The 27290-nt window shown below is 45.3% G+C and overlaps 1 protein-coding gene across 8 annotated transcripts in view; it reads right to left on the bottom strand.

The window, feature by feature from the left end:
- CASKIN2 (CASK interacting protein 2) overlaps nt 1–27290 on the bottom strand; it is a 110811-nt gene that overhangs the window by 23495 nt on the left and 60026 nt on the right. For 7 of the 8 annotated variants that reach the window (XM_077327830.1, XM_077327831.1, XM_077327829.1 and 4 more), the window contains 4 exons: nt 13444–13495; nt 5136–5233; nt 4327–4472; nt 2585–2680 (listed from right to left, as the gene is read on the bottom strand). In XM_077327830.1, coding sequence (XP_077183945.1) covers nt 2585–2680; nt 4327–4472; nt 5136–5233; nt 13444–13495 — 392 coding nt within the window. Of the gene's footprint in view, nt 1–2584; nt 2681–4326; nt 4473–5135; nt 5234–13443; nt 13496–14159; nt 14406–27290 lie in introns of those variants that run through there. The other variant, XM_077327834.1, reaches the window with a different exon arrangement.

Below are 27290 nucleotides of genomic sequence, written 5' to 3'. Positions count from 1 at the left end.
AACAATCAGAGTTTGTTCTCTCCCCCCACCAAAAACCCTGAGATTCTAAAACTGGATCAGACTATGGTTTAGAATCCTGGGCCTATCATGCACACATAGGAAAATGCACTTTCAATGTGCTTTGGCAGCTGGATATTCTGGTGCAGAACAGGAAAACCTACTTCTTAAGTGCACTGTGCAGAATAGGCCCTGGTTTTGTGGTGTCGAGGGGAAAGCAACTCCTTCCTTATCCATTGTTGTTCCTCTATATATTTCTGAAACAACCTAGGGGGTGGGACGTGTCCGGCTGTCCAAGTTGGAATAGGGCCAATCAGGGTGCAGCCAGCTTTGCCCTGATTGGACCTGCCCCTGAAGCTCCTGCCCTCTGTCCCTGGACTCTAGCCCCACCCGCCCCACTGGATCTGGCTGTGAGCTGCCGCCCAAGGCCACCTTAAGCAGATTAGGGTCCATCACTCTTAGCCTCTAGACCACAAGTTGAGAAATCCCTATAATTCTTCTGCAGATACGTGTCCTATGAATACGGCCCAGGAATTTCCGTAATAAAGATCAACAGTGCCCAGTCACACGACTTTATTCCACTGCATACATTTGCAGAAGCAATTATTTTTGAAAAAATTAAGATTGCCATCTTTAAAAAAAGCCAGTCCTGTGAATTGCTTGTTTTGGAGCAAGACAGCTCCACTGCACTTTTAAAAGGTGAACAACAAGTGTATTCAACTGGTGAAGCACTTCCCAATTTGGAGATATAAGGGTGGAAGGAATTTGCCTTGCTCAATTTCTGTTGTGCAGCTGTTAACGTATCAGAGCCCCTGTTGTGGGGGTGGGAAGGCTGGAACCCTCATTTACTTTCTTAGCTTTTTTTTATGACCACATGATTTTTATGACTACCTGACCTTGTATAAAAGATTCCCTCTTGCACTTCCTTCAGTTACCCGAGATGGCCATAGATCACCAGAAAAGCCAATGATGAAAAAGTTCCCAAATGAATGATGAGGCTTCTGTCCCTTTCAGAACCTGTGGGGAGACAGTATCTCTGCAGGTGGCACTCCTTCCATCTTAGAGAGCCAGTGCCCTGTGGCAGTCGGACTACGATCTGGGTTCAAATCCCCACTCTTAGGCCAAACGTATATGACACACTATTAGACTAACCTACCTCACAGGGTTGCAGGGAGAGCAAAATGATGTCAGTTGCTTTGGGTCCCCATTAGGGTATCAGCAAAGTAAATATAAATACACAATATTTGGGATAAGTGAGATAAGCACATGCTGCACGTTGCTTTGCTTCAAAACTGTCAAAGCCCTGGAAGTTGGTTATCCTCAGTGTCACCATTTTTCTTGACCACCTCACTCCCAGACTGCACTTGTCCAGTTCTTGCAAGCTCTCTTTGCAGGCCTTGCATTCTTCACATGCCTCTATATGGGGGGAGAGGGGACTATAAAGAGGGCACAAGTGCTGGGTCTGGAGTAGTGGTTGAGGTCACTACCATCCAAACCAGTGTTTTCCCCCTCCCGCCCTGTCAGGGCCTTTTAAAAAGGGCTTGGAGTTTGTGCTGGACTCACCATAGGGGACACATACACACCTACACAAACACAAACAAAGCATCATCTGCACCCAGAGGACCAATGTGTGTCTGCGTGTGTGAGAGAGAGAGAACGAGAAAGAGACTCTGGACTTCTTGTGCTATTTACAGCTTGCGTATTACAAAAAGGAACATTCAAACCACCCCCTGCCTTGTGATGGAAATAAACACTGCCATTCCATCGCCCCCTTTTCGTGCGATCTCTCTGGCTGATATTCCCAAGTACACCCATGTTTACAGCCCCGTCGTTCTTCCTTTCAGCTTCCCACCCCAGGAATGCTGAGAAGACTCTGCACCTGTCCCGAATGCTGGAGACAGGAATCCACACCACCTCCCAGCATTGGCAGGTTGGAATCCTGGGCCTCCTGCCCCAGCTGGCCTCGAAGCTGGCTGTCATGGCCCGGAGGGATTAAAATGGCTCAGCCACTGTCTGGTTTCCTGTGGGAGTGGTGGTGAAGGCCGGATGAAGTGGGAAGTGAGGCTTTGTTATGTTCCAGCACAAGTCAATACCTTACAACGCAGCCTTTCAGAACTCTCTGAAACGTATGAATGGGCTGCCGGGACTGCTAGGGTTGTAAAGAAGAATTACGGGGCATTGTTCCACATGGAGTGTCCCCCTGCTAGCAGCCTTATGATGCTGTTGTAGCAAAACGCCATGGAGAGAGTGGGACAATATGGGTTTGCTGAATCTAATCATTGCATTTTTCTCCTCCACTTCCTTCCCAGATTTCAGGAATGCCTATGCTGTTCTCCCATCCTCCGGATGGTCCAGGGTCACCTGGTGAGTTTCAAAGTGAGCAGGGATTGGGATCACAGTATCCCCAGGCCCAGTTCACTACTGTACTCCATGCTGGCTCTCATATTTTTCACAGGTAGTAAACTTTGTCATATGTTTGTTGTAAACCTTTCATTACCTGGGATGGGGGGGGGTGGAGGCGGATGAGGGCCAGAGCATTTTTCAATAACAGTCTTGTGACCTGGGTGCAACAGCAGCTTCTGCTTACCTTGAGCCTTCCAAACTCACAAGCCAGGTCCAAGGGAGTTTTCTTGGCCTTGTTGATGAGGCATGGGTTGGACTGGTGCTGGAGCAGCATCTCTGACTGCAGGAGGAAGGATCGAAACATGGAAAGGAAATACATAAACAAAAAACCCAGCAGTTACCCCCTCCGTCCAGTCCAAGAAGAAGAAGAGTTGTTTTTTGTACCCTGATTTTTACTATGCAAAGGAGGCTCAAAGTAGCTTACAATTGCTTATCCTTTCTCTCCCTGAAAACAGACATCCTGTGAGACAGGTGGGGCTGAGAGAGCCGTAGAAGAACTGTGACTGGCCCAAGGTCACCCAGCTGGCTGCATGTGGAGGAACAGGGAATCAAATCCAGTTCTCCAGATTCCATAGCTCTTAACCATTACACCAAGCTGGCTCTCCACATTTCCTAGTGATCTGCATAGAGAAATCTCAAAGCTCTCCTGCAAAACAGACCCTGCTAGGAAATCACAGCAAAACACAGTTCCCTTGGTGGTCACTGTAGGCCTGATAACTGCCTTTGTTACTCTTCTACCCTTTTGGTAGAGAGACACAAGTCAGAGGTTCTCAAATACTTCTAGTTTGTTAGAGAACAAACTATTCAAATTGTTTTAGTTCTTTTTTCAGGTTAATATATGCAGAGCAAACTAGAGTAAGTTCATGATATTCTTGTATACATTTTGAATGGGGAGGGAAACAGGAACTGCTTTAGGTAGTGGACATTAAGCACATTCCTTACAGCTGTAAGTTTCTTGTGTTTTTTTTTCTGATGCAGGGCCAAGTTCCAGTAAATCACAGCTTGCATTAAAAAAAGAAAATAGGTTTCTGGTCCTCATTGTTGTTGTTGTTAGGTGCGAAGTCGTGTCTGACCTGTCGCTACCCCATGGACAATGATCCTCCAGGCCTTCCTGTCCTCTACCATTCCCCGTAGTCCATTTAAGTTTGCATAGTCCTCATTATAAAGTACCAATGTTTGAAAACATATGGATAAACTCTAATGAAGGCTTAGAAGCCTATAAGGAAGAAGGCAGAACTGCCAAAATGTGTGCATCTCTGTGTTGCTTTCAAATGTTTTGTTTTCGCTATTTTTGCCCCCTTTCTCCAGCAAAATGGACTAAATAGGTACTATTCTAGTCACCAATGAACTGTTTTTTTGTAGTGCAAAGAACACACAGCTCTATTTATGGTTCTAACTCAGGTTGTATAGTACCACAGACCCTTTTTCCTTCTCAAAGCAAGATTACTTTTGCCATTGAGTGATATTTGTGGTTCATAAGGCAGCAGTCATGCTGTCTGAAGCTGGGAGTTCAATTCCAGCAGCCGGCTCAAGGTTGACTCAGCCTCCCATCCTTCCGAGGTCGGTAAAATGAGTACCCAGCTTGCTGGGGGGTAAACGGTAATGACTGGGGAAGGCACTGGCAAACCACCCCGTATTGAGTCTGCCATGAAAACGCTAGAGGGCGTCACCCCAAGGGTCAGACATGACTCGGTGCTTGCACAGGGGATACCTTTACCTTACAGTTTCCAAAAGAAACCTCACTTGCTAGCATTGTAGAATTGCATCATAGCTCTCCGCTAGTTTATGGGGCATTGAGCAAAACACATAAGGAAACCTCTAAGGTGGCAGTGATGGGTGACGACAGAAAGCTTTGGGACTTGTGGCCATGGTGCAAAACTGGCCACGCGAGGCAGCTTCCTTTGCTCCGGATGGTCTAATACTCACCACCTCATAATGGCCATATTGTGCAGAGAGGTGCAGTGGGATCTGTCCATCCAGGGATGCCATGTTGACTGAAGCAGCTGCCCGCAGCAGTAAGCGCACAGGCTCCACCTTCCCTTGCCAGGCAGCATAGTGTAAGGGGCGCATTCCTGTAGGGAGACAGAGTGAGGAGGGAAGATGGTCAGCTCAAAGTGGTAACTACAAGAAGAGGAACTGGGTTTTTTATACCCTGCTTTTCACTACCCAATGGAGCCTCCTGCTTTTTGCTATGCAAGGGAGGCTCAAAGTACCTTACAACTGCTTACCCTTCCTCTCCCCACAACAGACACCCTGTGAGGTAAGTGGGACTGAGAGAGCTCTAATTGAACTGATCTACAAGAACAGTTCTGAGAGGAAGGTCACCCAGCTGGCTGGCTGCATGTGGAGGAGCGGGGAATCAAGGCCAGTTCTCCAGATTAGCGGCAACTGCTCTTAACCACTATACCACAAGGTTGCACTATGAGGGGCTAGACCCAGTAAAGCAAAGCGAAGTACACAACAACATCTGAAGTACTTTGTTCTGCCCATCCCCTCTTAGATCTTGCAAGAACAGAGGATTCTTGATGGGAAGCTTCCTCTTAATTATCCCCAAGCATTAATCCAATTGTAATGCCTTGGAAAAATTTCCCCCCTGTTATAGAGCAGCAGCAGCAGCAAGCACTTGCCCCCTTCCTAGCATATGGTCATTCCCTCAACTGGTTTGCTGGGACATCAACAGGTTTTCAACTCCTTCAGCAAGACTGGGGAGGATCTGAGACAAACAAGGTGCTTACCGTTGATGTCCTTGATATCCACCGTGGCCTGGGCCTCCAACAGCAAGGAAATGAGCTCCAGGCTTCCAACCAGGGCTGCATGGTGCAGTGCAGAAAACCTGAGATCAGGAGGGAAGGAAGCTCCAGTGACTCCATTGCTCTCAAGCTAGGATATCTAGTCTGTTTCCACATTGACCATTTCTAGGCTCAGGCACCCAACAATCAGGAACAACAATGTTGTTGCAGAAAAGCACACAGCAAAACATTTGTAAGCCCATGAAGAGAGGATTGCTTCCAGCCACCAACATATGGCTGCAATTATCATTATGGAAACAATTATCACCCTTCCGTGGGAACAAAACAGAGACCAGGGCTCCTGGTAGGGGACGAGGGGACAATATCCCAGGATCATAGGGGTCCAAGGAAACAGGCAAGGGGCCATTGGGCACAGGAGCAATTTACTGGTTCCTTGTGTTCAAAAATGGCGCGTATATCGGGTTTTTTGGAATGTGAAGGAGATGGAGGGGACATTTGCTGGAGGGGGGGCATGTGAAGGCTGACATTAGTTGGGCTTAGCATAATCATGCCTCTCCAAACAATTACAGAAACTATGTAGTTAGTTTTCAAATGTCTGCGAGTCATCAGAATCCACTGTTTCAGGTCGAGATGCCAGCCTCCAGGTGGGACCAGAGATCCCCCAGAATTACAGCTCATCTCCAGACTACAGAGGGAGTTCCCATGGAGGAAATGGCTGCTTAGGAGGGTGGACTCTTTGGCATTGCACCCCACTGAAGTCTCTGTCCTGACCAGGCTCCATCCACAAATCTCCTCAGCCAAGGGCGACCTGGCAACTCTAGTTTCAGGGAACTATTGTAGCATCCTCTTTCTCCCCCTCATGCGCCCAAGAATTTTACCTGCAATTGAGTTAGCTCAGTGAAGAGCAGGTATGTTTTCTCTTTCCCCCTATACTCACTCTATATGTTCCCCAGTGACCCTTGGATGACCATGGAAACAGGCGTTGTAAAGGGAGGATCCCTTAATAGACTTGAGGGGAAAGTGACTAAAATCTTATACTGTTAGGGTCTCACAGAGGTCAGATAACTCAGTTCTGGGCCCAGAATGAAGCTCAACAATAACTGTTATAAGCTGGTGATCTGAGTCCCCATTTCTCTTCTCTTCTCTTCTCTTCTCTTCTCTTCTCTTCTCTTCTCTTCTCTTCTCTTCTCTTCTCTTCTCTTCTCTTCTCCCCTCCCCTCCCCTCCCCTCTCCCCTCCCCTCCCCTCCCCTCCCCTCTCCTCTATGTAGTTCAACGCAGTTGCTCTCCCCATAGCCTTGGAAAGTCTTCTATCAATGCCTGTTGCCATCAGGAGCCAGTGGCTACAAAACAAGCAACTTGGTATTTCTTATTGGAGGAGCCCTCTAATGTAGAAGAGTATGCAAACCTTTGAGTCACACAAAGCACTCTTTTTGATGAACATTTTGTTTTTCGGTGTCAACTGCAATTTGCAGAATCACAGGTCTTGCATTGCCTCTTATACAATTTTGTAGGCATGTTAAACTGAAACAATGTAAGAAGCCATGACATCAGTTTTATAGTATTTTAGCTATGAGGGATGTTGTGAAATAAGATGCATCTGCTTTGTTTTACTGAGGTGTTCATTTCCAAAATAAGGAAGAGTCTTTTAAATTGAGGGGCATGACTTGAAATAAGAGACATGTGGAAACTCCGGGTCTTTGTGATCTGTTGCTGCTTATAGCTTCCCAGCACCGACCAAACAGGTTCTAATGCAGGGTTGTCAAATATACGGTCCAGGGGCCAGATGCAGCCTGTCCAGGACTCTTATCCAGCCCAAAAGCAATGGGTGTGAGGGAAGAAAAGCAGGAGGCTGCTCAGCGGGGCAGGGGGGGGGGGAGAGCAGGGCAGAAGGCACACACAGTGAGGTGTGTGTGGACAAAGCTGTCAAGAAACAGAAAAGAGATTGCCAGGGGGCAGTGCTACGAGGCTGACGTAAAATAGTGTGTGTGTGTGTGTGATGGGGGATGGCAGCAAAGGCGTAGACCAGGGGTAGTCAAACTGCGGCCCTCCAGATGTCCATGGACTACAATTCCCATGAGCCCCTGCCAGTATTTGCAGAGGCTCATGGGAATTGTAGTACATGGACATCTGGAGGGCCGCAGCTTGACTACCCCTGGCGTAGACCAAGGTGGTGTTTTTCCCCTCCTGCCTCCTCTGATCACAGCTCAGAGGAGCCAAGCATCTGGCACTGCCACCCTTGCACTAAATGGTGACTGTGAGGGGGTTGGTGAAGGTGGGCGCATGGAGTGGCAGTTTGCCAGTGAAGGGACGAGGCTCGTGGTGGAGGAAGAGGAGGACCGGCAGGTGGACTGAGAGGCAACTGAGGAGCAAAGGGGAAAAGGGGCGCTGCTGTCACTGCCACAAGTGTGAACGGCTGCAGGACTGGGGGGGCAGAGTGAGTGTCAGAGAGGGTAGGGGATGGTGACCTCCCTTCTCTACCCCTGACAACCCATTTGGGAGTGTGTGAAGATGACTCTTCTCCTAAAAGTTCTATACCTACAACTCACTTGGATGTAAATGTAAGAACCCCTCCCACACCGCATGGTATTCCTTGGAAAAAAACTAGTCTTGCATACAATTCAATACAATTATTGGAGCTTTTTTGGGTTCCATGGAAAATCAATGGCTTTCACTCCTAAGAATCAATTGCTTTTAAATAAAATAATAATATCATGTATTGGGTCTGCTTGTGCCATTTATAAAGTTTATATTTCTGGTACCACCGTCTGGTAGAAGGAGCTCCCAGGAGAGCTGAGGGCCCTGCCGGAGCTTTTCCATCAGGTGTTCAGTTGAGGCCGGGATATGAAAGATCTGGCCCCACCTCTAGCGCCCCTCTGGCATTTGCTATTGGGGTGGATATCTGCATGCTACATCTTCTGGGCACGTATGACTACTGTTGCTGGCTGGTATGGGCATTATTGGGAGTAGGGTGGGTTGACTAGGGAGGGTGGGAGGGTTTTTTAAGGTTGTTAATTAATGTTTTATTGTATTTTATATTGTTGAGAGCCAGCTGGTACCGGGAATGGTAGCATATAAGCAGAATAAGCAAGCAAATAAATTAATTAAATACCTGGCATTACGTTTTATGGCACACATGGCTGGACTGACAAAGTGACACTTATGCCACATCCAGCCTTCTTAACAAATGAGTCTGACATCTCTGCTCTGATGTTTCCCTGCTTTTCCCAGTAGACTCACACAACTACTTTTATCTCCAGAGACCTCGACATGTATATTCTTGCACTCACGTAGTTCTAGGGTACCTATAACAATTTTTACTTGTTTCTAACAGGTGCCAGTTGAAGACTTTTTTCTACTGTGCATTTTAGAGCTGCATTCCCTGTTATTAGTTGCTTTATCAAATTATCCAGTGTTTTATACATTTTATTATTATTTTACTATTTTAGGTTAGGTATATTTTAATTAATAAAATAATAATAGCAAGCTTTGGGAAAGTTGCCAAATTGAGCCTTGACTGGTAGCAAACCCATGGGAAGGAGTGGAATAGCACAGAGTTTGAGTCTTATGTATATTGATGATAAAATGGCTGGCTTAATAGAGTGTTCTAGCAAAGATCTTTAATAGTTCCCAGGCAAGGAGAAGTTCTGCCTTCCCAGATTCTAAAATGGCAGGAGGCATATCTTAAACCTTTCTCTGATATGCAGCTCTTAAAGCTACCGGAACCTTCTTTGGGTCTCATTCATTCACTTCTCCTTAAATGGGGCCGGGAACGCATGAGAGGTCCTGTAAGCATTATTACGGTCAGCCTAGTGGGTTACTATTTTCAGGAGGTCGCGGATGGGTGGGTGGCTCCCTGTTTTCTGGGCAGCACCAGAAAAGGAAGACAGAAAGTCCAATATTGCCATCTCAAGCCTGGGGACAGATGATACACTATTCCCAGGCATGGCACATACCTCCTCCCCTGGCCCAGCTCTCCTAGCCTGCCCTATGGCTGTCTCTCCCCCAGCATAGCTTTCCTACTGTCCAAGTGTGTAAGGCCAGTGAGAATGAATAGCGCCTGTGTTCCTTGTCTGTGAAAGAGGCTTGTTTATCCAGAGTCCTCCCCCTTCCCAGCTCCCGCCTGCCTCTTGCTCAGTGCTGATTTCATTCATTCAAAAAGACCCAGGCAGGCTCAGAGCCCACGGGAACCAACCCCCTCCCCACCCATGGCAATGGGAAGCTCCGAGGCTTCAAAGCAGGGGTATTATCTCCAGGGAGGCTCAAGAGTGTGGAGAGCGAGCAGCCACGCTGGAACTGCTAGGGACCGAGGGGTTGCCATGGCAGAGTGGGAGCTCTTGTCCCATTAGACGAGGAGCCTGTCTGGAGGGGAGGGGGAGCGTGAATAGCAGACTCTTCAGAGCCAGATACCAGGGAAAGCTCCCAGTGTATAATGATGGTACCCACAAGGGAGGTCTTGTCCTTAACCCCCAGGCAGCCAGCTAGCAGTCACCTCCTGCTGTGCCTCTGCTGCAGGCCTAGATGTTCCAATTATCCCCACGGTAACCTCTCTGTGGGAAGAAGGGATCCATGCAGCCAGGAGACTGGCCAGAGCCTCCAAGGGGGCACTATGCCCATTCCAGAGGCAGGCCCAATGGGCTCTGATGAATGGGATTGGGGAGGCTGCCTTGCCATTGCCTAGCAGGGGCAAGCACTTATGGGCAGCCTGCCAGCCCAGGCGAAAACTAAGATGCTCTCCGCTTCATCCAGACTAGAAAACTTGCTACTCTGTGGGTGGCACCTAATTTCCTCGGGATTGGGAGAGGATATTGTTGGTTGAGAGGGAAGGGGGATAAGTTCTGCCACCAGGATATTTGTTTTAATGGGGGATCAGGGTTTTCATGTATTTCTGTGGGGTATTGTTTTATGTAACTCGCCGCAAGACGGCTTGTTCGATAGTGGTGGGTAATAAATTTAATTAATTAATAAACATTAATAATAACAATAATTTTGTGCTTCTTCTTAGAAGAATCCCTGTATTTGTTACAGTGGCATGACAGGCAGAAGTTCAGCAGGGGCAATGCTGACAATGAGCAAAGCCTCACTGGACTGTTGCAGGCATCCAGCCACGTGTGCTAAACCCAGCCAGGCTTGTGGAAGCCCCTGGGCCCTGACGAAATGAACACATTAGCCCTCAGCCACAAACGGACCTAGCACTGGGAGGCAGGTTGCCTGTGTGCCGTGATTTTGCCTTCATGAACACTGCAGATGTTTGGCTCCAGCCCGTTTCGTTGAGGTCAGCAGAAGGAAGGAATGCCTTGTTGCAGACCCTAAGCAAACTCTCTTAAACAACAGAAATCCTGATGTGAAGGGAGTGAACTCAACAAAGAAGAGCTGTTTTTTCAATCCCCTGCTTTTTTACTACCCAAAGAAGTCTCAAAGCGGCTTACAATTGCCTTCCCCTCCTCTCCCCACAACAGCATCCTGTGATGTAGGTGGGGGCGAGAGAGCTCTGAGAGAACTGCGACTGGCCCAAGGTCACCCAGCTGGCTGCATGTGGAAGAGCAGGAAATCAAACCCAGTTCTCCAGATTAGAGGCCGCTGCTCTTAACAACTACACCAAGCTGGCTCTTCTAGACAGGAATTACTAAAGTACCAAATGCTTCTTCCACCGTTAATATTGCCACATTGCCCACAAATACAGAGCCTGTCCAGCCGATAGGCACTGGGGCTGTCACTTGTGGCTATCATATGACTGAGAATTCTGCCTCGACTCCAGACTCTGAAAAAGCTCTTTATGGCTCCTTCTTTTGCTGCCTTTATTTATTTATTAATTATATTTATATGTACTATTTTGCTATTGCAATCCATATAAATGAGTGATGCAAACTCATTTTGTTCCATTGGGATATGTGGAGATACTTTGCGCAGCCTGCAAATTATGGTGGCCCAGATTTTGGAAGCTTTGGCCAAACTAAATGAAGGGATGTGATATTTTATAAAAAGTATGTATTTACAGTACATACAGTATGCCTTTCTTGTTGAAAAATTGTTGGAGGCGGGGTGATGATTCAGATCAGAAATGTGGTGCATGGAGGCAGGGGTTTGAATTCCCTCCTCTGCAAACCGAGTTATTTGCCCCATGGAAAAATCCCAGAATTATCTGTGATTTAGAAATGGCATTTCCCTCAAATCACTTTTCCTGAAAAAGAGCTAAGGAGAAGCTTGGAAACTAGGGTTCCCATCCTCTAGGCGGGACCTGAGGACCCCCTGGAATGACAGCTCATCTACAGACTCAAGAGAGCCATTTCCCTGGAGAAAATAGATGCTTTGGAGGGTGGACTGTAATGGGATTGGTGCCCCCTCCCCCCATTTAATTCCATGTCCTCCTCAGGCTCCATTCCCAAATCTCCAGGAGTTTCTCCAACTGGATCTAGTAACCCTACTCACCCAATCCCCCTGACAACCCTGTTGGAAACTGCTGTCAATCTCTCGAGACAGGCCCATGTGGCTCAACAAAAACACCCTTTCAATGTAGTACACCTCTCACTACTTGGGTCTGGTTAGCTAAGCAAGAACTGATTTTGCGGCAAAGCACAGGGAATCTGTAAAACACATTTACCATTCAACAGTAAATGCTACGCTGACACTGGATGTTTGGTCTTGCTGATTTCAGTAGAAATAACTTTCATGGACATTTGCTTAGGAATGCAGCTTTAGTAATCATAATTGCCTTTTTGCATTGAGAATACAAATAAGGAACTGGAGATGACATTTAATTTACAGAGCCTATATAATTGCGATAGAGAAGGGAGTTAGAGCTCGGTAGCCTCAGCTGTTTTGTAAAATTCACCCCTGGTGCCCAGCCATTCACTGTACACAGCATTTAATGTATGGTCTGCAGAGAACTTACTCCCTTTTCTGAAAATAAAACCCAGCCTTTACTTTTTCTCTCCCTCTGAAACTTATGCCGCCCAAATACCAAAGCATAAAAGCTTCTGATTTCAGATTACATTCAATTTAACAGTGTCTAAGAACACAATTCTCATTCTTGCATTCAGAAACACAAAGATTTTTAAGAGTACCTTTTGTAGGTCTTTTAAAAATATCTCATAGCTCCTGAGGTAGTATTAAATATGGCCTCATACTTGGGCAGGGCCTGCCCTCGGCCTTCCACAAGTAGTGTCCTGGACATTCATTCAGTTTTTATAGTGAAAGTGTAGCCTGCAACCCGGTCCTCAAACCTTCCCCTGGAACGATCCGTGGCCTTGAACCACCTCTTAGTGAACTACAATATGAATATCTGCTGCAGCCACCTCAACAACCATCCCTTATTGCTTTGTCATTGTACGTGGACGATCTTTTGCTTGTTCTGCCAACATTTGCTCTTTCAAGTTTAGCAAACACCTGACTGCTTGCTCTTGTTGTTGGCCATTATCTCCAGATCTTGATTTCATGCCTTGTTCTTTACCTGATTGCCTTGTACTTTGCTTGTTCCAAGTTCGTGAGACTGAGCGATGGAAACTTCTGGCTACCAGAACTTGGCGAGCTCCCAGACCACATTTCTTGGACAGCCCATTTATAAAGATGTTTATCTCAGACTGCACCTTGGCTCAGTTTGGCGTTTGGTTTCCCATTGCCCTTAGCCTTATCACTAGGACTCTGTCATAGGACTGAGGTATGACAGTCTCATTCACCTCAACATACGTTAATCTGTGGAAGTTATATGTAATATCTCTTGTTAGAATCGCTTACCTGGGGAAGCAAATGAGATGGGAAGAACATTTGCTATACAGACTTCTAAGACCAGAGACAAGTAACATCCATAGCGTTAACTCAAGCACAATAATATAGGATTTATAACAATCATAAAGCAGCATAAGCTAAATTCTAATGCATGCTATGACCTTAATCCATTGTGATTGCTTGTCAGCGTTCAAGGAAGCTACTGAACTTTCCCAAGTGTTAGGTTAGCAAAATATCTATTTCCCCAGCTGCAGGTAAGGAGCAATTGGATCTCTAAATGTCTACTACAGCTTCAGTCCTTAGGTCACTCATGCCTTGCAGGCTCCACTCAAGTATCCAACACAGGATATGCTTCTACATGTTTCCAGGATTGGGCTCCCTCCTACTTTCTTGGCTTTGGATTTCTGTCTTGGAGTGACTGAGCCAAATGACTAAACCATCAGCTATAAGAAAAATATAGAAGGGGAGGGGGTCAGCCCAATCACTGTAAACTTCATGCCTTGAGCAGTCAGTATGTTCACCATCATTACTTCCACATCATTAGCACAGCCTTATCAGACTAGTACTTACCCATCCACATCCTGGTAGTTCACATTCAGCCGTTTTGTTGATCCCAAGAGTTCTACAGAAAGGGAGGAGGGAAATGGGTCAGTTCAGGATCTTGGCAGATGGTAGAATCTACATGATGAATATAGAGCCTATGCAGATAATGTGTTCAACAATGGCTACAACCAGCAACAAATCTGCAGCTCTCTCTTCCCTGATTACTCTAACTAGAAGCATTTTGAGTACAAACCAAGGGCGATTCCATGTCAGATTGCTGCCTCTGCAACAATGTGAATGACATCAGAAAAGCCACTCATTAGAAGGGGTCAGGATGCAAGGTCTCCTTGCACAGTATCCTGTCTCTGATAGCTGTTTGGAACAAATGTATTAAAGGTCAATTGCACGAAATAGGACTGTGATGGAATGATTTCTATCACACTGGCTTGATTTGCCATTGGCTATTAGATAAGAAAGGTTAAATAAGGAGGCAAAATCAATGCGCCTATGCTTTCTCATTCACTCTTGTTTATATTTATATGTCTTCTAGGGACAAGTCCTTAATCATTCTACAAAATGGGTGTTTCCCAGGAGTTATAAAGGATGCTGGCCGGTGCAGTAACACTGGACTCTCCTACCCTGATTGCTTCTACGCATAGGAGCAAGAGTCTCCCTTTCTAGCCCCGATCCACCTGTTTGTAGTGAGGGAGTGATGGTTCAGCTCCCAAGATCTCAAGACTAACCTTGCTGTGCACAGACCAGTGCCTGACCCATCCCTTCAGCTTCTTCCTCTCTCCAACTCCTTCAGCGTCGCCTTCTATTGCCCCAGTCCGGTCCTTGCTTCCCTTTCTTCATTTCCCCCTTTCCCCAGCAAACATGCTGTTTAATTGCTTCCATCTTCAGAATCCTTTCAACAAGTCCTCATATCACTTCCGTGTAACTAGCAGGAGAAAACCTGGTCCCCATTGCTGATGGCTCCTGGGTCGGTGCCCTTGGTGGCCTCCTGTTCAGAAGCACTCCCATTTATAGAATCTGGTGCTCAGACAAGTGGAGAGCTGGGACATTTTGCTTACGCCTCTCAGTAACTTACCCGCTGCTAGGGAAAAGCCCACAGATCAGATGGTTGGCATTTTTTGCTCCACAGGAAGGGGGTGGCAGGAGCCCAGCCGTTATGAATATACCAATTGTACTTGTCTGACATTTCGTTCCCCTGCTCCAAACTCTCCATTTTCTTAACAGCATGGAGTGTGTCTCTTAAGGAAGAGGAGCCCTTTTATATTTCTAAAACCAAGTCTGCAAGCTTTACTTAGCCTGTTTGGAGCTCAACTCCTTCATGATGAAACCAATGAAATTATTTTTTTCCAGATAAGAATGGAGTGTTTCATTTGAGAATTCAGAGGCAAAAATAACAGGGAATCAACTGAAGGTTTATGAGAAGGAGGCAGAAAGTTTGCTAGTTTTAACTAGGGTTGTGGCAAGTTACTTCTTTATTTTCACACTTAAAGCCCATTCAAAGGGATATAGTATATAGAATATCATCATCAACATTTATATCCCACCTATAAATTACTTTTCAGAAAATGTTAGTACACCTTGTGGGATGTAGAGAACAAACCAAAAAAGGCCTAGGTGTGCATCCGGGAGAGAAGGTATAAACTGTGAATGCTTCCACTGTTAACTCAGCAGCCACTGAAGTCTTCATAGACAACAATGACTTCCAAGTCATTTCATGTCATATCATGTGATGCTAGGTAGCCAATTAGCTGCTATGCTCGAGGAAATGACCTGCCAATAAACATGCAGGTCAAGAAAAAGCAGGTCATGGAACATGCTGGTGCTGCATTTATGGCACAATTACACACTGATGTTAAAATAGGTCGGTGCCATGCCACAACAGTCAGTTGGAAATAAACCTGAACAGGCATCATGCAACAAAGCCAATAACCGGCCCTCACTTTCACTTCAAGGGAAAATGAATTTGTAAACAGCTTCGCCCTAATTTTAACCCTTCCCCTTTACTGAGGTATCTACTGAAATCCGATCATTGAGGATCTACTCTGCAATGCAATATGAGACACAGTAACAAAACACCCTTCCTCTACAAGCCCTGCACTCTTTTAGATTCTTTTTTTAAAAAACTGATGAAAATTCCCTTTTTTTAGTTTGGAAGGTTAGGAATGTTCCTGATTAGTAGCAACTATCACAGTTTAAATAGTAGAGGTATTTAAAATGAGAGCTGTCCTAATGATAACTGTTTCAAATGGTCACTCTTGAAATATGCCCTCTTTTTTGCTTTTCACAATATGACAGCTCTAGCAGAGGGGAAGCTTCACCTCCTCCAACGGAGAGACAAGGAAGAATGAATGAGAGGTGGGCTCATTGAAATATGCAAATACAAACTGAAAAGAAAATCCCCATCATTGTGGGTTTTCCTGAGGGCAAATCAAAATGTTTAGTCAAGAGGTGTATCCATGCAAAGCGGTTTTCAAGAACCTGATTGCACCATGTGCGTGACAAACTTAGCTGACACTGTCAGCCCGGGAGAGCAGAAACCAGGGAGGTCTAAATGGAATCAGAATAATTAGGTCTCTTAAGGACTTTTTCATCTTCAAAGTGCTCTGCAGTCACCCATGCACTAGGGACTCAACTGGGTAAAACGGGCATGTCCTTTCTCATTGGTTCTGCCCCTCAAGCCGCAAAGCATCAACACTCCTCAGAGAGGCAAGGCTCATTCCTTGCAGGGGAACCCTACACTAAAAGTTAAAGTATGATTTATTTTGGGAAATAGTGATCTTGCACAAAAAGCATCCTGATCCGTATAGTTACTTTGTCAGCAAATAAATACACAGAATGGTATGAAAGGATAATGTGAAGCTCTCTCTCTCTCTCTCTGTTCATATTTTGTCTGTTCAATTTCTGCTAACTGCTCAGCAATCAAAGGCAAAACAAGCCCACCACAGAAAAGGGAGGTTTTCGGGAGATGGTATTTGTGCTTGGCATGCAAGGGGTGCAGCTGCCACAGCCCCAGCATTAAACTTGGGACAAGGGACGAAAGAGCTTTGAGAGTCCTGTGACCATAAGCAACCATCTAGTGGGCAGTACGGAAGGGGCTTGGAGCTATGGATGCAGTGCTATTTCAGCTATTGCCTTCAGCAGGAGAGGCTGCAAAGCACACAAGAGGACTTGCCACCTTTCTTCTTAGACATGCAGAAATTCAACAGGTGCAGGGTTTATTATCACAGAGAAGTCTGTCAATCAAGAACCTTGGCCAGAAAATAAAGGGGTACTTCACATAACTGTACAGATTCCCTGCTGATTAGCAGTTATTTAATGTAGTCATGGACATTTGGAAAGGTACAGCATCAACTACAGATGCTGAAAACAGCTGTGATGTTTAGTCAAGTCAGTGCTCCTAATGGGAGCTGACACAACCCATGGTCTTTTCTGTCAGGAAAGTGCTGGTTGCATCTGTGTTCTTTCTTTCCTTGTACCTTATTACCAAAGCGTTCAAAAATCTTTGAAAAACATACATTCCTGTTTGGGAAACACTATAAATCATTTTAGGGAAAGTAGATACAGAATCTACCCTAATTTTTTACCGGTGTGCAAACTGGGACAGAAGAAAAAGATGGAACTATTTGTTCCAAATCACAAGGGGGAGGGAGGAGAAGTCTAGCAGAGAAGCTCTGATGATAGAAATCAGATGCCAGTGCCTCCAAGGACCTTATATAATGTCAGACAGACAGACAGACAGACAGACAGACAGACAGACAGACAGACAGACAGACAGAGAAAGAATCTGTGAAAGAATGTATGATGGGCAAAAATTTTTGGACATGACACACATGTGGAACAATGAGAAAATATGGGGATGAAGGGTCTTAAAATTATATTAAACTCTAGCCTTAAAGAGATCTTAAAGATAGCCAGCCTAGTGTAATGGTTAGGAGCGCGGACTTCTAATCTGGCGAGCTGGGTTTCATTCCCCACTCCTCCTCCACATGCAGCCGGCTGGGTGACCTTGGGGTCACCACAGCACTGATAGAACTATTCTGACCGAGCGGTAATATCAGGGCTTTCTCAGCCTTGCTTACCTTGCAGGGTGTCTGTTGTGGGGAAAGGAAAGGGAAGGTGATTGTAAGCCGCTTTAAGACTCCTTCTGGGAAAGAAAAGTGGCATATAAGAACCAACTCTTCTTCTTTTATATAAAGATGTATCCTCGGAATTTGTCACCCAAGAGATTATATAAAATGTACAAAAATATGTCCAATGTTTGATGGAAATATGAACAACATGAAAGGACATTTTATAATCTTTGGTGGACAAGCAAGAAGGCAGAAAAAAATCTGGACACAAATACATGAATTAACACAGAATATCTTTAACCGCTCCTAGTGGAGCAGATAAAATAATAGAGTAAGGGCTCCGTCGGTGGGCCCTGTCCAGGATGACGAAGGGTGCCGATAGGCCCCTTCTCCTGGACTGACAATTGGAGGACCCTCCGCGGCTCACAATTGGTCCCTTGCCGCCGGACTGACTAATCGGGAGGCCCCCCTCCTAGTCCGCCAGCAGCTGCCCGCCGCCTGCCATTACCTCGCTTCCTCTCCACACGCTAGGTCACTGCCTGCCCGTGCTCCAAGGAGGGCCCAGCGGCTGCTGCTCTGCCAACGCTGCAGCCCCCACCAACGTGATGCCTCGGCGCAGGATGCCCCACCCAACTGCGGCCCGCGCCGCCACCCGCCGCCGCCAGTAACGGCGCCATCGCCGTGGATGCCGCCCGCCTCACCCATACCCGCTGTGGCTCACCCACAGACCAACGGAGATGCCAGGGCCCACCGCTGCACCGTTCAGCAGCCGCGGACGTGGCCCCGCCCCAACCTGGTGCACGCCGCCACCCCGGACCGCTGCTTTACCTCGCGGACCCCAGAGAGCCGCGCCACCCCACACACAAGCCCCGCTAGCACCCGCTGTATTTCGGGGACAGTGGGCTTATTTACTAGTATACAAATAAAACCAGAGATGTTTCTTTGGGGACTAATGGAGAAAGAACTTGGAAAAAGACAAGGAACTCTGTTTTTATATATGATTACAGTAGTGAGATGGTTATATGCTCAAAAATGAAAACATTTAATAGTACCCACAACTGAAGAACGTCTGATAAAAATGATGGAACTGTCAGAGATGTCTAAACTTACTTTGTTAATTAGAAAAAAGACAACTTCTGTATTTGTTGCTAACTGGAAACCTCTAACAGATTTTTTGCGTGATATGAAGAAAAATTAAGTAATTTGATAGTCATCACCACCACCACCATTTAATGGCATGCTCCCAGAGGCAGGATAATTGACATCACATCTCTTATCATTTCCGTTACATGGAGCACAGCAATAGATGTGTTCCATGTCAATAAAAATTATAGAGACACATTCTCGCTCTCCTTTAAAAAAAATATGGAGATGGAAGGATTTCAAAAAGAACAAAATCCCTATAAGATACATCAATATAATTATGAAAATAGTATTTAGGTATTTTAATTATTAGAAAAAAGCTTACAGCATGTAAACAGTTTTATAATTCTTATTTTCATCCTTTATAATTTGTACTTTATTCTCAGCAGCATAAAATATTATTCCATTGGAACCAAAACTTCCTGAATCAGTACTATTTTTACTTCTTGAATCATAATAATGTTTCATGGACATTTTAAAGATACTCTTGTTGTTTGTTGTGAGGGGCCCTGAAAACTTCACACTAATACATTAAATATAGAAGCAGAGCACTGGATGTGGAGGAACTAGCATCTCAGACCTGGCAAGCATTGCTTTGTTACTGAAATTTTCAACAGCTTTGCTTCATAAATATCTGTGACCACTATTGTAAATAAGATACTAGAGTGATGATGAGGTCTTTCTGGAGTCAGTGGTGGAACAGGTAATAACAGTGTCTAACTCATGTTTGGTTTTAATTTTGTCACTGTAATCCAAGGTGGTACCTGGGGCATCAGAATGATGTCAATCAAACAAACAGTATCTGATGTAAAATGGAATTCTGTACATGGTAAGTGGTCCTTGGTGTGTTCTTGTATCAGTATGCAGGAACCTGATTCTGCTCAGGGTTCCGTGTGCATGATCAACATTGCCTTGGTGCATGATGCTTGTGACAATGAACCACACACAAGTTTATTTGCCAAGATTATATACTGCACACTTCGCTCACCCCCTCTCTTCATTGCCAAATATTTCCATCTGGCAAATGGAAATCTCACACCCATTGTTATTGTGAATTGGCCTTGGGGAAAACTCACAGGACAAGCCAAAGGAACCATAGTACTGAAAGGCCAGGAAACAAAGAGACAACATACAACTGCTTGTCAAAGGCTCAACCTCACCACGGACACAGAGGCATTGGAAACTTTAAGAACAAAACTTCACACAATCGACCCAGGAGAGATGGACAACTGCAACTGTGAGAGGCTCATTGATTTAAAAATAAAACTGCCTGTTGCCCTTGCTTCTCATGACACCCTATTAGTCCAGCTCAAAATGAAGCTTAAATAGGCTAGCCAGAAACCAATATGCTCCTGAATCAACCATTTTTGTTTCTGAGCTAAATAATGAATGGCCACACATCCCAGGGAAAATATACCCTGGTTCAAAGATACAGGATTCCCACTGCTGATTGCACGAGCTTCCACTGATGTCAGACGCATTAGTTATGGTGTCATTTTATTTTACCCCTAAATTATGTTTAGCTAACAGCTGTGTTTACTCTGCTCTGGTTCAGCCTCACTTGGAGTACTGTGTTCAGTTTTGGGCACCACAGCTGAAGAGGGATAGAGACAAACTGGAACGTGTCTAGAGGAGGGCAACAAAGATGGTGAAGGGTTTGGAGACCAAGACATATGAAGAAAGGTTGGGGGAACTTGGTCTGTTTAGCCTAGAGAGGAGATGACTGAGATGGGATTTGATAACCATCTTCAAAGTATTTAAAAGGCTGCCATATAAAGGGTGGAGCACAGTTGTTCTCTCTTGCCCCAGAGGGACGGACCAGAACCAATGGGATGAAATTAATTCAAAAGAAATTCCGTCTAAACGTCAGTTCTAGTGGTTTCTCAGTGGAACAGGCTTCCTCGAGAGGTGGTGGGTTCTCCATCTTTGGAAATTTTTAAACAGAGGTTGGATAGCCATCTGACGGAGAGGCTGATTCTGTGAAGGCTCAAGGGGGTGGCAGGTTACACTGGATGAGCGATATTGTTGTGAGTGTCCTGCATAGTGCAGGGGTTTGGACTAGATGACCCATTAGGTACCTTCCAACTCTATGATTCTATGATTGTGTCCCCAAAACACAGCAATTCCAGTAATGATGACTGCAGTTGAGCATTGATATCAGGAAAGAGATATGGTGATGCATATGGTTTCTTGCACACAGAGCTGGGGACCAAATCAGGTGATAATGTTATAGTGCAGAGGTCCCCAACCTGAGGCCTGCAGGCCGCATGCATGTTTCAGAATCCATTTGAAGTAGCACCAGAGGATGCAAGTAACTTTTTTCAGATGGAGCTAATTGATTTGCAAGTCAGTGATCATCTCAGAGACATTTACAAAGAAAATAGTCTGTGAAATTTCTACTCTGGTCTACCTGATATATTTATCAACCTAAAGAAATCTGCTGCAGGCATGTTTACTGTCTTTGGCACCACATACATACAAACCTTTTCCAAGATGAAAATTGTGACATCGAAGTGTAGGTCAAGGCTTACAGATGAACATTTACATGACATTTTAAGAGTATCTGTCATGATCCTTGACTTGGACATCAATGCCTTGGCTAACAGAAAACAGCTACAAAAATCACACTGACTAGATAAGCATGTGTAGCTAAATAAAAGGATTCCACAGAAAAATATTGTTCCAAAATGGATTGCATTAAAATTAACATTTCTTTATCTTTGAATGTTATCTTTTGATCTAAATGTGTAGGTTTTTTGTTACATTTTGTTACATTTTGTTTTAATATGTGCCCCCCTTTAGGCACTGGACAATGTGGCCCCCATGCACTAAAAGGTTGGGGACTCCTATTGTAGTGTAATGATTGTGAATTCTGTTCCGTACAGCTCACCCTTGGGTTGAACAACTGGGATGTGAAGGCTTCCAAAACAATGGAAATTAAATAACAACAAAAAAAGGTCCAGTTACAAAACAGGGAAGTCCCCTGATGAATACAGAGCAATAGAGAAAAAGAGGAGCTCTATCAAGATGGTGAGCCTCTCATAGCAAGAACTGCATACTTTTGTGGCAGTTGGTTAACACATTTAAGACACTGATGCAAAGGAAGATCAAGATCTTGGGTCCAAAGCATAAGAATTGGCTGGCTGGACAAGATCAAGGACTATCTAGTCCAACAGCAGCCAGCCAGACGCCTTTGGAAAGTTACAGGCAGGGCATGAAGGTGATGGGCAATTTTGCTAATTAACATGTGTTGACAGATCTGTCCTCCATGAATTTGTAATCTGGACTAGTACGTAGGCAGTAGCGTCCTTGATCTTTCCTCAGCCAGAAAGGCCAGACCCACAAAGGGCATCAAAGTACTTCTATGTCTGTGTCAGACTGCCTCTCCACTTTGTTTTCTTCTACTCTCTCCCATCTGTCTTTCACTGCTCACAAGACATGAGGAGCCCAAGAAATTAGGCTGACATCGTGGTCTCCAACAACAGCACAGTCACTGTGCACTATGCACTGTCCTGCTCTCACTCTGTTCCATACATAGCAGGGACCGTGGGGGGCGTGGCGGGGGAGGCCATTCTTTTCCTAGGCAAGAGGGCTTTGTTCTTACACTCTTTCACTCAGAGGATTTCACAGGGACTGGCAGGGGAGGAAGATGAAGGGAGATCCATTTCTAATTTTCAGAACTTCATGATCCAAACTAAGAAGCAGGCTTCCTGCTCCAAAGTTACAGTTGATTCACCACGTAATCTAATTAATTCATTTTCTATTTTTATATCCTGCTTTTACCTTGGCGCTCTAGGCAGCATGTTACAAGAAGGTTCCCAGATGTTCTTTCATCCATGCAGTGTTGGCAGATCAGGACCTGCTTAGCTTCACCAAAGCTGCTGCATCATGTGGTTTCAAAACATGCCCCGAACAACAGTGTGGAGCTTTGATTTGGGAAAACTGGATTCAAAGCCCTGCTCAGTCTTAAACTCACTGGGTGGTCTCTCAAGTGTAAAACAGAAACCTTGCAGAGCAATAATGACTGCTGTGGTGTACAGATTTAAAGTGGGGAGATCCAGATGCAAATGACCATGGGCCACTCAGCTCCAATGTTTACTGGTGCTTTCACCCAGTTGAACCTGTCTCAGGAGAGATGTCACGAAAGTGTGTGTATATCTGTGTTGGGGAGGACATTTAAAACTAGACTTTAAAAAAATGTAGTAATGACCCTGCTCATTGTGACAAATTTAAAACACTACTGCACATTAAACAGTGCTGGATGATTAATAATAATAGGGACTCTCAAAAACAGAATTCAACAGAAGAGATTGAAGAATATTTATTGGGAAGAATTTCAACTCTACAGTAATGAAAGTCTATAGCGCTTGTATTTACATATCAATATCAGCATTATAGGCTGCAAACCAGAAATGTACTGCAAAGAGCCTCTCACACAAAGCATGCCAAATAGAAGGAACAACCCTTATGGAAAACCATTTTCCCCAAATCTCTTCAATTTGAAACAGTTTGGGTTAAATACACTTAAACTATTGTGAGAGACCCAAGGCTGAAAACAGTGAGGTGCTCAACGCCACTTCCTGCATCCCTAACACAACCATGAAGGATATGTAAAACACCACATTAATACTGAAAACTCATTGACTGCAATGCCAAACTGGATGCTTTCAGCTGCCTCACTCAGCACACCACAAAATCCATCGTCTGCTGCCAAACGCTACAGAGCAGCTACATTTGCTCCAATTCCTTGGGCAGGGACTCACCCATGAAGGATTTACAATTATAATGCCCACCCAGTGAAGCAAAGAAACAGATCCACAAGCCAGACTGCTACTCAAAACAGCCTACTTTAAGTCCCACCCTAAAAACATAACACCACCTGCAGCACCCAGCCCAAAATTGTCTAACACATCACCAATAATCTGTATCTCGAATAATCATATTTTTCTCTCATACAAATCTTGTGGTGTTTTTATACTGTAACCCACTGTGAGACATTTCATGAGAGTGGCGGGTAATGAATCTAATAAACAAACAAACAAACAAATCTGTTGGCTGACCAGCTCAGCCCAGTGGACATGCCTGGAGCTGTATCTAGCAGGTGCCCCCTGAGTTGCTGGCCAGTCTGGAATTCCAGGCAGCCCAGACCTCAGCACTGTGCCTGGCCCCGACTGGGGCTGTGAAGTCCACAGGACTGCCCTGTTTTAATTCCCACAGCATGCCCACCCTCTGGTGCCCTAGGAAATTGCTGAGGTGGCTTAGTGGCCAAGCCACTACAAGGAGGCATGAAATTGCTTGACTAATGAAAAGTCTCTGTCTTGATTGGATTTGAATTTTACATATAGTTACATTGTGGCCTGTACTTGCTGCATTTCGCAAGCTCTTGACCCCCCCCCCCCACCTGAGTTTGGCGTTTTTCCATGAACATTTTTGGGAAACATGTATATTATTGCCACCTCTTCAGAGACCTAATCAGGGTGGCTCCCAACAGGTTAAATCATTAAAATTAAAGGTAAAGGTAAAGGTATCCTCTGTGCAAGCACCGGGTCATGTCTGACCCTTGGGGTGACGCCCTCTAGCATTTTCATGGCAGACTGAATACGGGGTGGTTTGCCAGTGCCTTTCCCAGTCATTACCATTTACCCCCCAGCAAGCTGGGTACTCATTTTACCGATCTCGGAAGGATGGAAGGCTGAGTCAACCTTGAGCCGGATGCTGGGATCGAACTCCCAACCTCATGGGCAGACAGCTTCAGACAGCATGTTGCTGCCTTACCACTCTGCGCCACAAGAGGCTCATCATTAAAATTAACAGCCATTAAAAACCATCCAATAAAAACCCAAAAGAATAAAAGCACCTCAAATCCCAGCCCATAAACATTTGGCAGGCTAGATGATTCTCATAAAAGTACCCAGGCTAGAAGCAGATTGTAAAAACAATGAAAAAGATCAAAACTTCAGCTAAAAACTTCAGCTAAAATGTTTTGACCTTGTGCCTAAAGAGTGCCAAGTACCTGAAGATGTGGGCTCTGGTCTACAAAACTCTTGGTGGTTTCAACACCACCTTGGCATGATATTTTTCCCTATGCATACAATTGGAGCACGTGGAAGAATGTGAGTGGAAACCGGCCCACAAACACACATTTATACGTCATATGAACTTCTCCCACATTTGCCTACCATTTATGTACCTCAGACATATGTGATCAGATAAAAATACTGTACCTTCATGGCCATTTTCGGATCACTTCCTCATGCAAATAAGGACAAGTAAGGGAGAAAATACCCCTGACAGGACTTTGCTGCTTTTAGACCAGCAAGGTAAAGTTTTGTAAACATTAATCTGAATTCACTTAATTTTATGGTAAGCTCACTACCTGCGGCATCCTACCAAATGGACAGGAACATTTTACCACACATCCTTATTGGATCAGAATGCCAGGCATTGGGGGGGGGGGAATGGCAACCCTCCATTTTTTTCAGGACATTACTGCAGGCACATAAGGCAACCAAGGTACCCTGAGGTAGATTCCACTACCAAAACATGGCTTAGCTGGTTATGTTAGCTTGCCAAATTTAATTTTTCTATATGTCAGGTATAAAAGCGTGGCATAATGTTTTATAGAATGTGTGGTAAAATGACTGTTTATATCCACTCAGATACCCACCTCATGATACCCTCTCTGGAGTGGTAGCATTTGATATTGGTGGTTGTATTTAGGGTGCGTTTGCTGTGCATTTTGGAGACTGAGAAACTGAATAACAAATGAAACAAATTGGTCCAACTAGATGAGATGTTTTGATTTTTTTGAATTCGTAATTTCCAATTATCATGAGGGGAGTCTGAATTTAAATTGCCAAGTTTGGTGCAATAATTACATTGTAGATGCAACAAATTAATGGAGAATAGATACATCCATCCATTTCTTAGCCGCCCCTCCTAGACCCACCATCTCATTGCAGATTACAACAGTAATTAAAACAATAAAAAACAACCCACAACCCTCCCCCCACCACACTAGTCCTCACCACTCCAACCCCATCATTCCACCTCCTGGCTGCCATTTCCAGGGTGTTGTTCCAGTCAGACACTTAGAGGAGGGGCAAGATCTTCCAGTTTACCTGGATTCAACCAAACGTCTGGTGGAAAAGCTCTGTCTTGTAGGCCTTGCAGAACTTTGATAGCTCCATCAGAGCCTTCAGCTCACCCGGGAGCTCATTCCAGCAGGCAACAATGAAAAGGTCCTGGCTGAGGCCAGGTGAACGTCCCACAGACAGGGAACCTCCAGTTTATTGGCAGTCACAGAGTGCAAGGTCCTACGTGCAGCATAGATACTTAGGCAGTCCATCAAGTACACTGAAATGGCCTTGGAGGTCAAAATCAAAACTTGAACTTGATCCAGTATTCAACTGGTAACCAATACAGCTGCCACAGAGCAGGCTGGATATGAGCCCTACAAGGTGTCCTTATGAGGACCCTAGCTGCTGCATTTTGTCCAAGCTGTAATTTCTGGGTCAAGGACAAGGAGGCCCACCTGCAGTGAATTACAAAAATCCAGCCTGGAGGTGACCGTTGCATAGATCATTGTGGCTAGATGCTCCTGGGACAGATACGGTGCTAGTAGCCTTGCCTGGGAGAGGTGGAAGAACACCAGTTGGGCTCCTCTACTGACCTGGACCTTCACAAATAGGGAGGCATCCAGGATCAGTCCCAAATTCCTGGCAGTGTGCAAGATCTCTAATTGCATACCATCCAGGGAGGGTAAGCATGCTTCCTGATCTGGTCCATCCCGACCAAACCACAGGACCTCTGTACTGGAGTGGTTGAGTTTCAGCTGGCTTTGCTTGAGCCAGACCATCACTGTTTCCAAACATCTGGCAAATGTAACTGGAAGAGAGAAGTGGCTGTCCATCAAGAGATAGAGCTGGGTATCATCAGTATACTAATGACAACCCAGCCCATAACTCCAGACCAACTGGGCCAGAGGGTGCATAAAGATGTTGAATAATGTGGGAGAGAGTATTGCCCCCTATGGAACACCACAGAGGAGTTGGTAACAACATGAGTGATCTTCCCCCATGGCTACCCTCTGTGTGTTGTTTTGGAGAAAGAAACACAGTCACTGAAGGACTGTCCCCTGAATTATGGTCCAGGAGATGCAGTAGGCCAATAATTTGTGGTCAACAATGTCAAATGCTGCCGACAGATTGAGCAGCACAAGGAGGGCCGTCCCACCCCAATCCAGCTGGTGCCAGAGATCATCACTCAGGGCGACCAGCACCATCTCCACCCCATGGCCAGGACAGAAACCAGACTGGAATGAGTCAAGAGCTGAAGTTTCCTCCAAGAATGCTTGGAGTTTATCCGCTGCAGCCCTTTCAATCATCTTTCCCAGAAATGCCAAGAGCACTGTGGAGCGATAACTGGCTGGGTCACAAGGATCAAGCAATGATTTCTTCAGCAACAGGTGAACCACTGCCTCCTAAAGGCCTTCCGGGAACTCCCCCAAAGTTAGGGAGAGGTTGACAATCTCCCGGAGCAGCTCCCCTACCCGCCTGTCCCAAAAACCGTCCACTCCCAGCTCCACCTCTAAAGTGGCCTTCATGCAGATCTTTTCTCTTTAACCTACTTTCTTCACATAACAGG

Source organism: Paroedura picta, chromosome 3 (assembly GCF_049243985.1).
Source record: "Paroedura picta isolate Pp20150507F chromosome 3, Ppicta_v3.0, whole genome shotgun sequence".
NCBI classification, from domain to species: Eukaryota; Metazoa; Chordata; class Lepidosauria; order Squamata; family Gekkonidae; genus Paroedura; species Paroedura picta.
The sequence above is the reverse complement of the archived record's forward strand: the minus strand, read 5'-3'. Positions and strand labels throughout refer to the sequence as shown.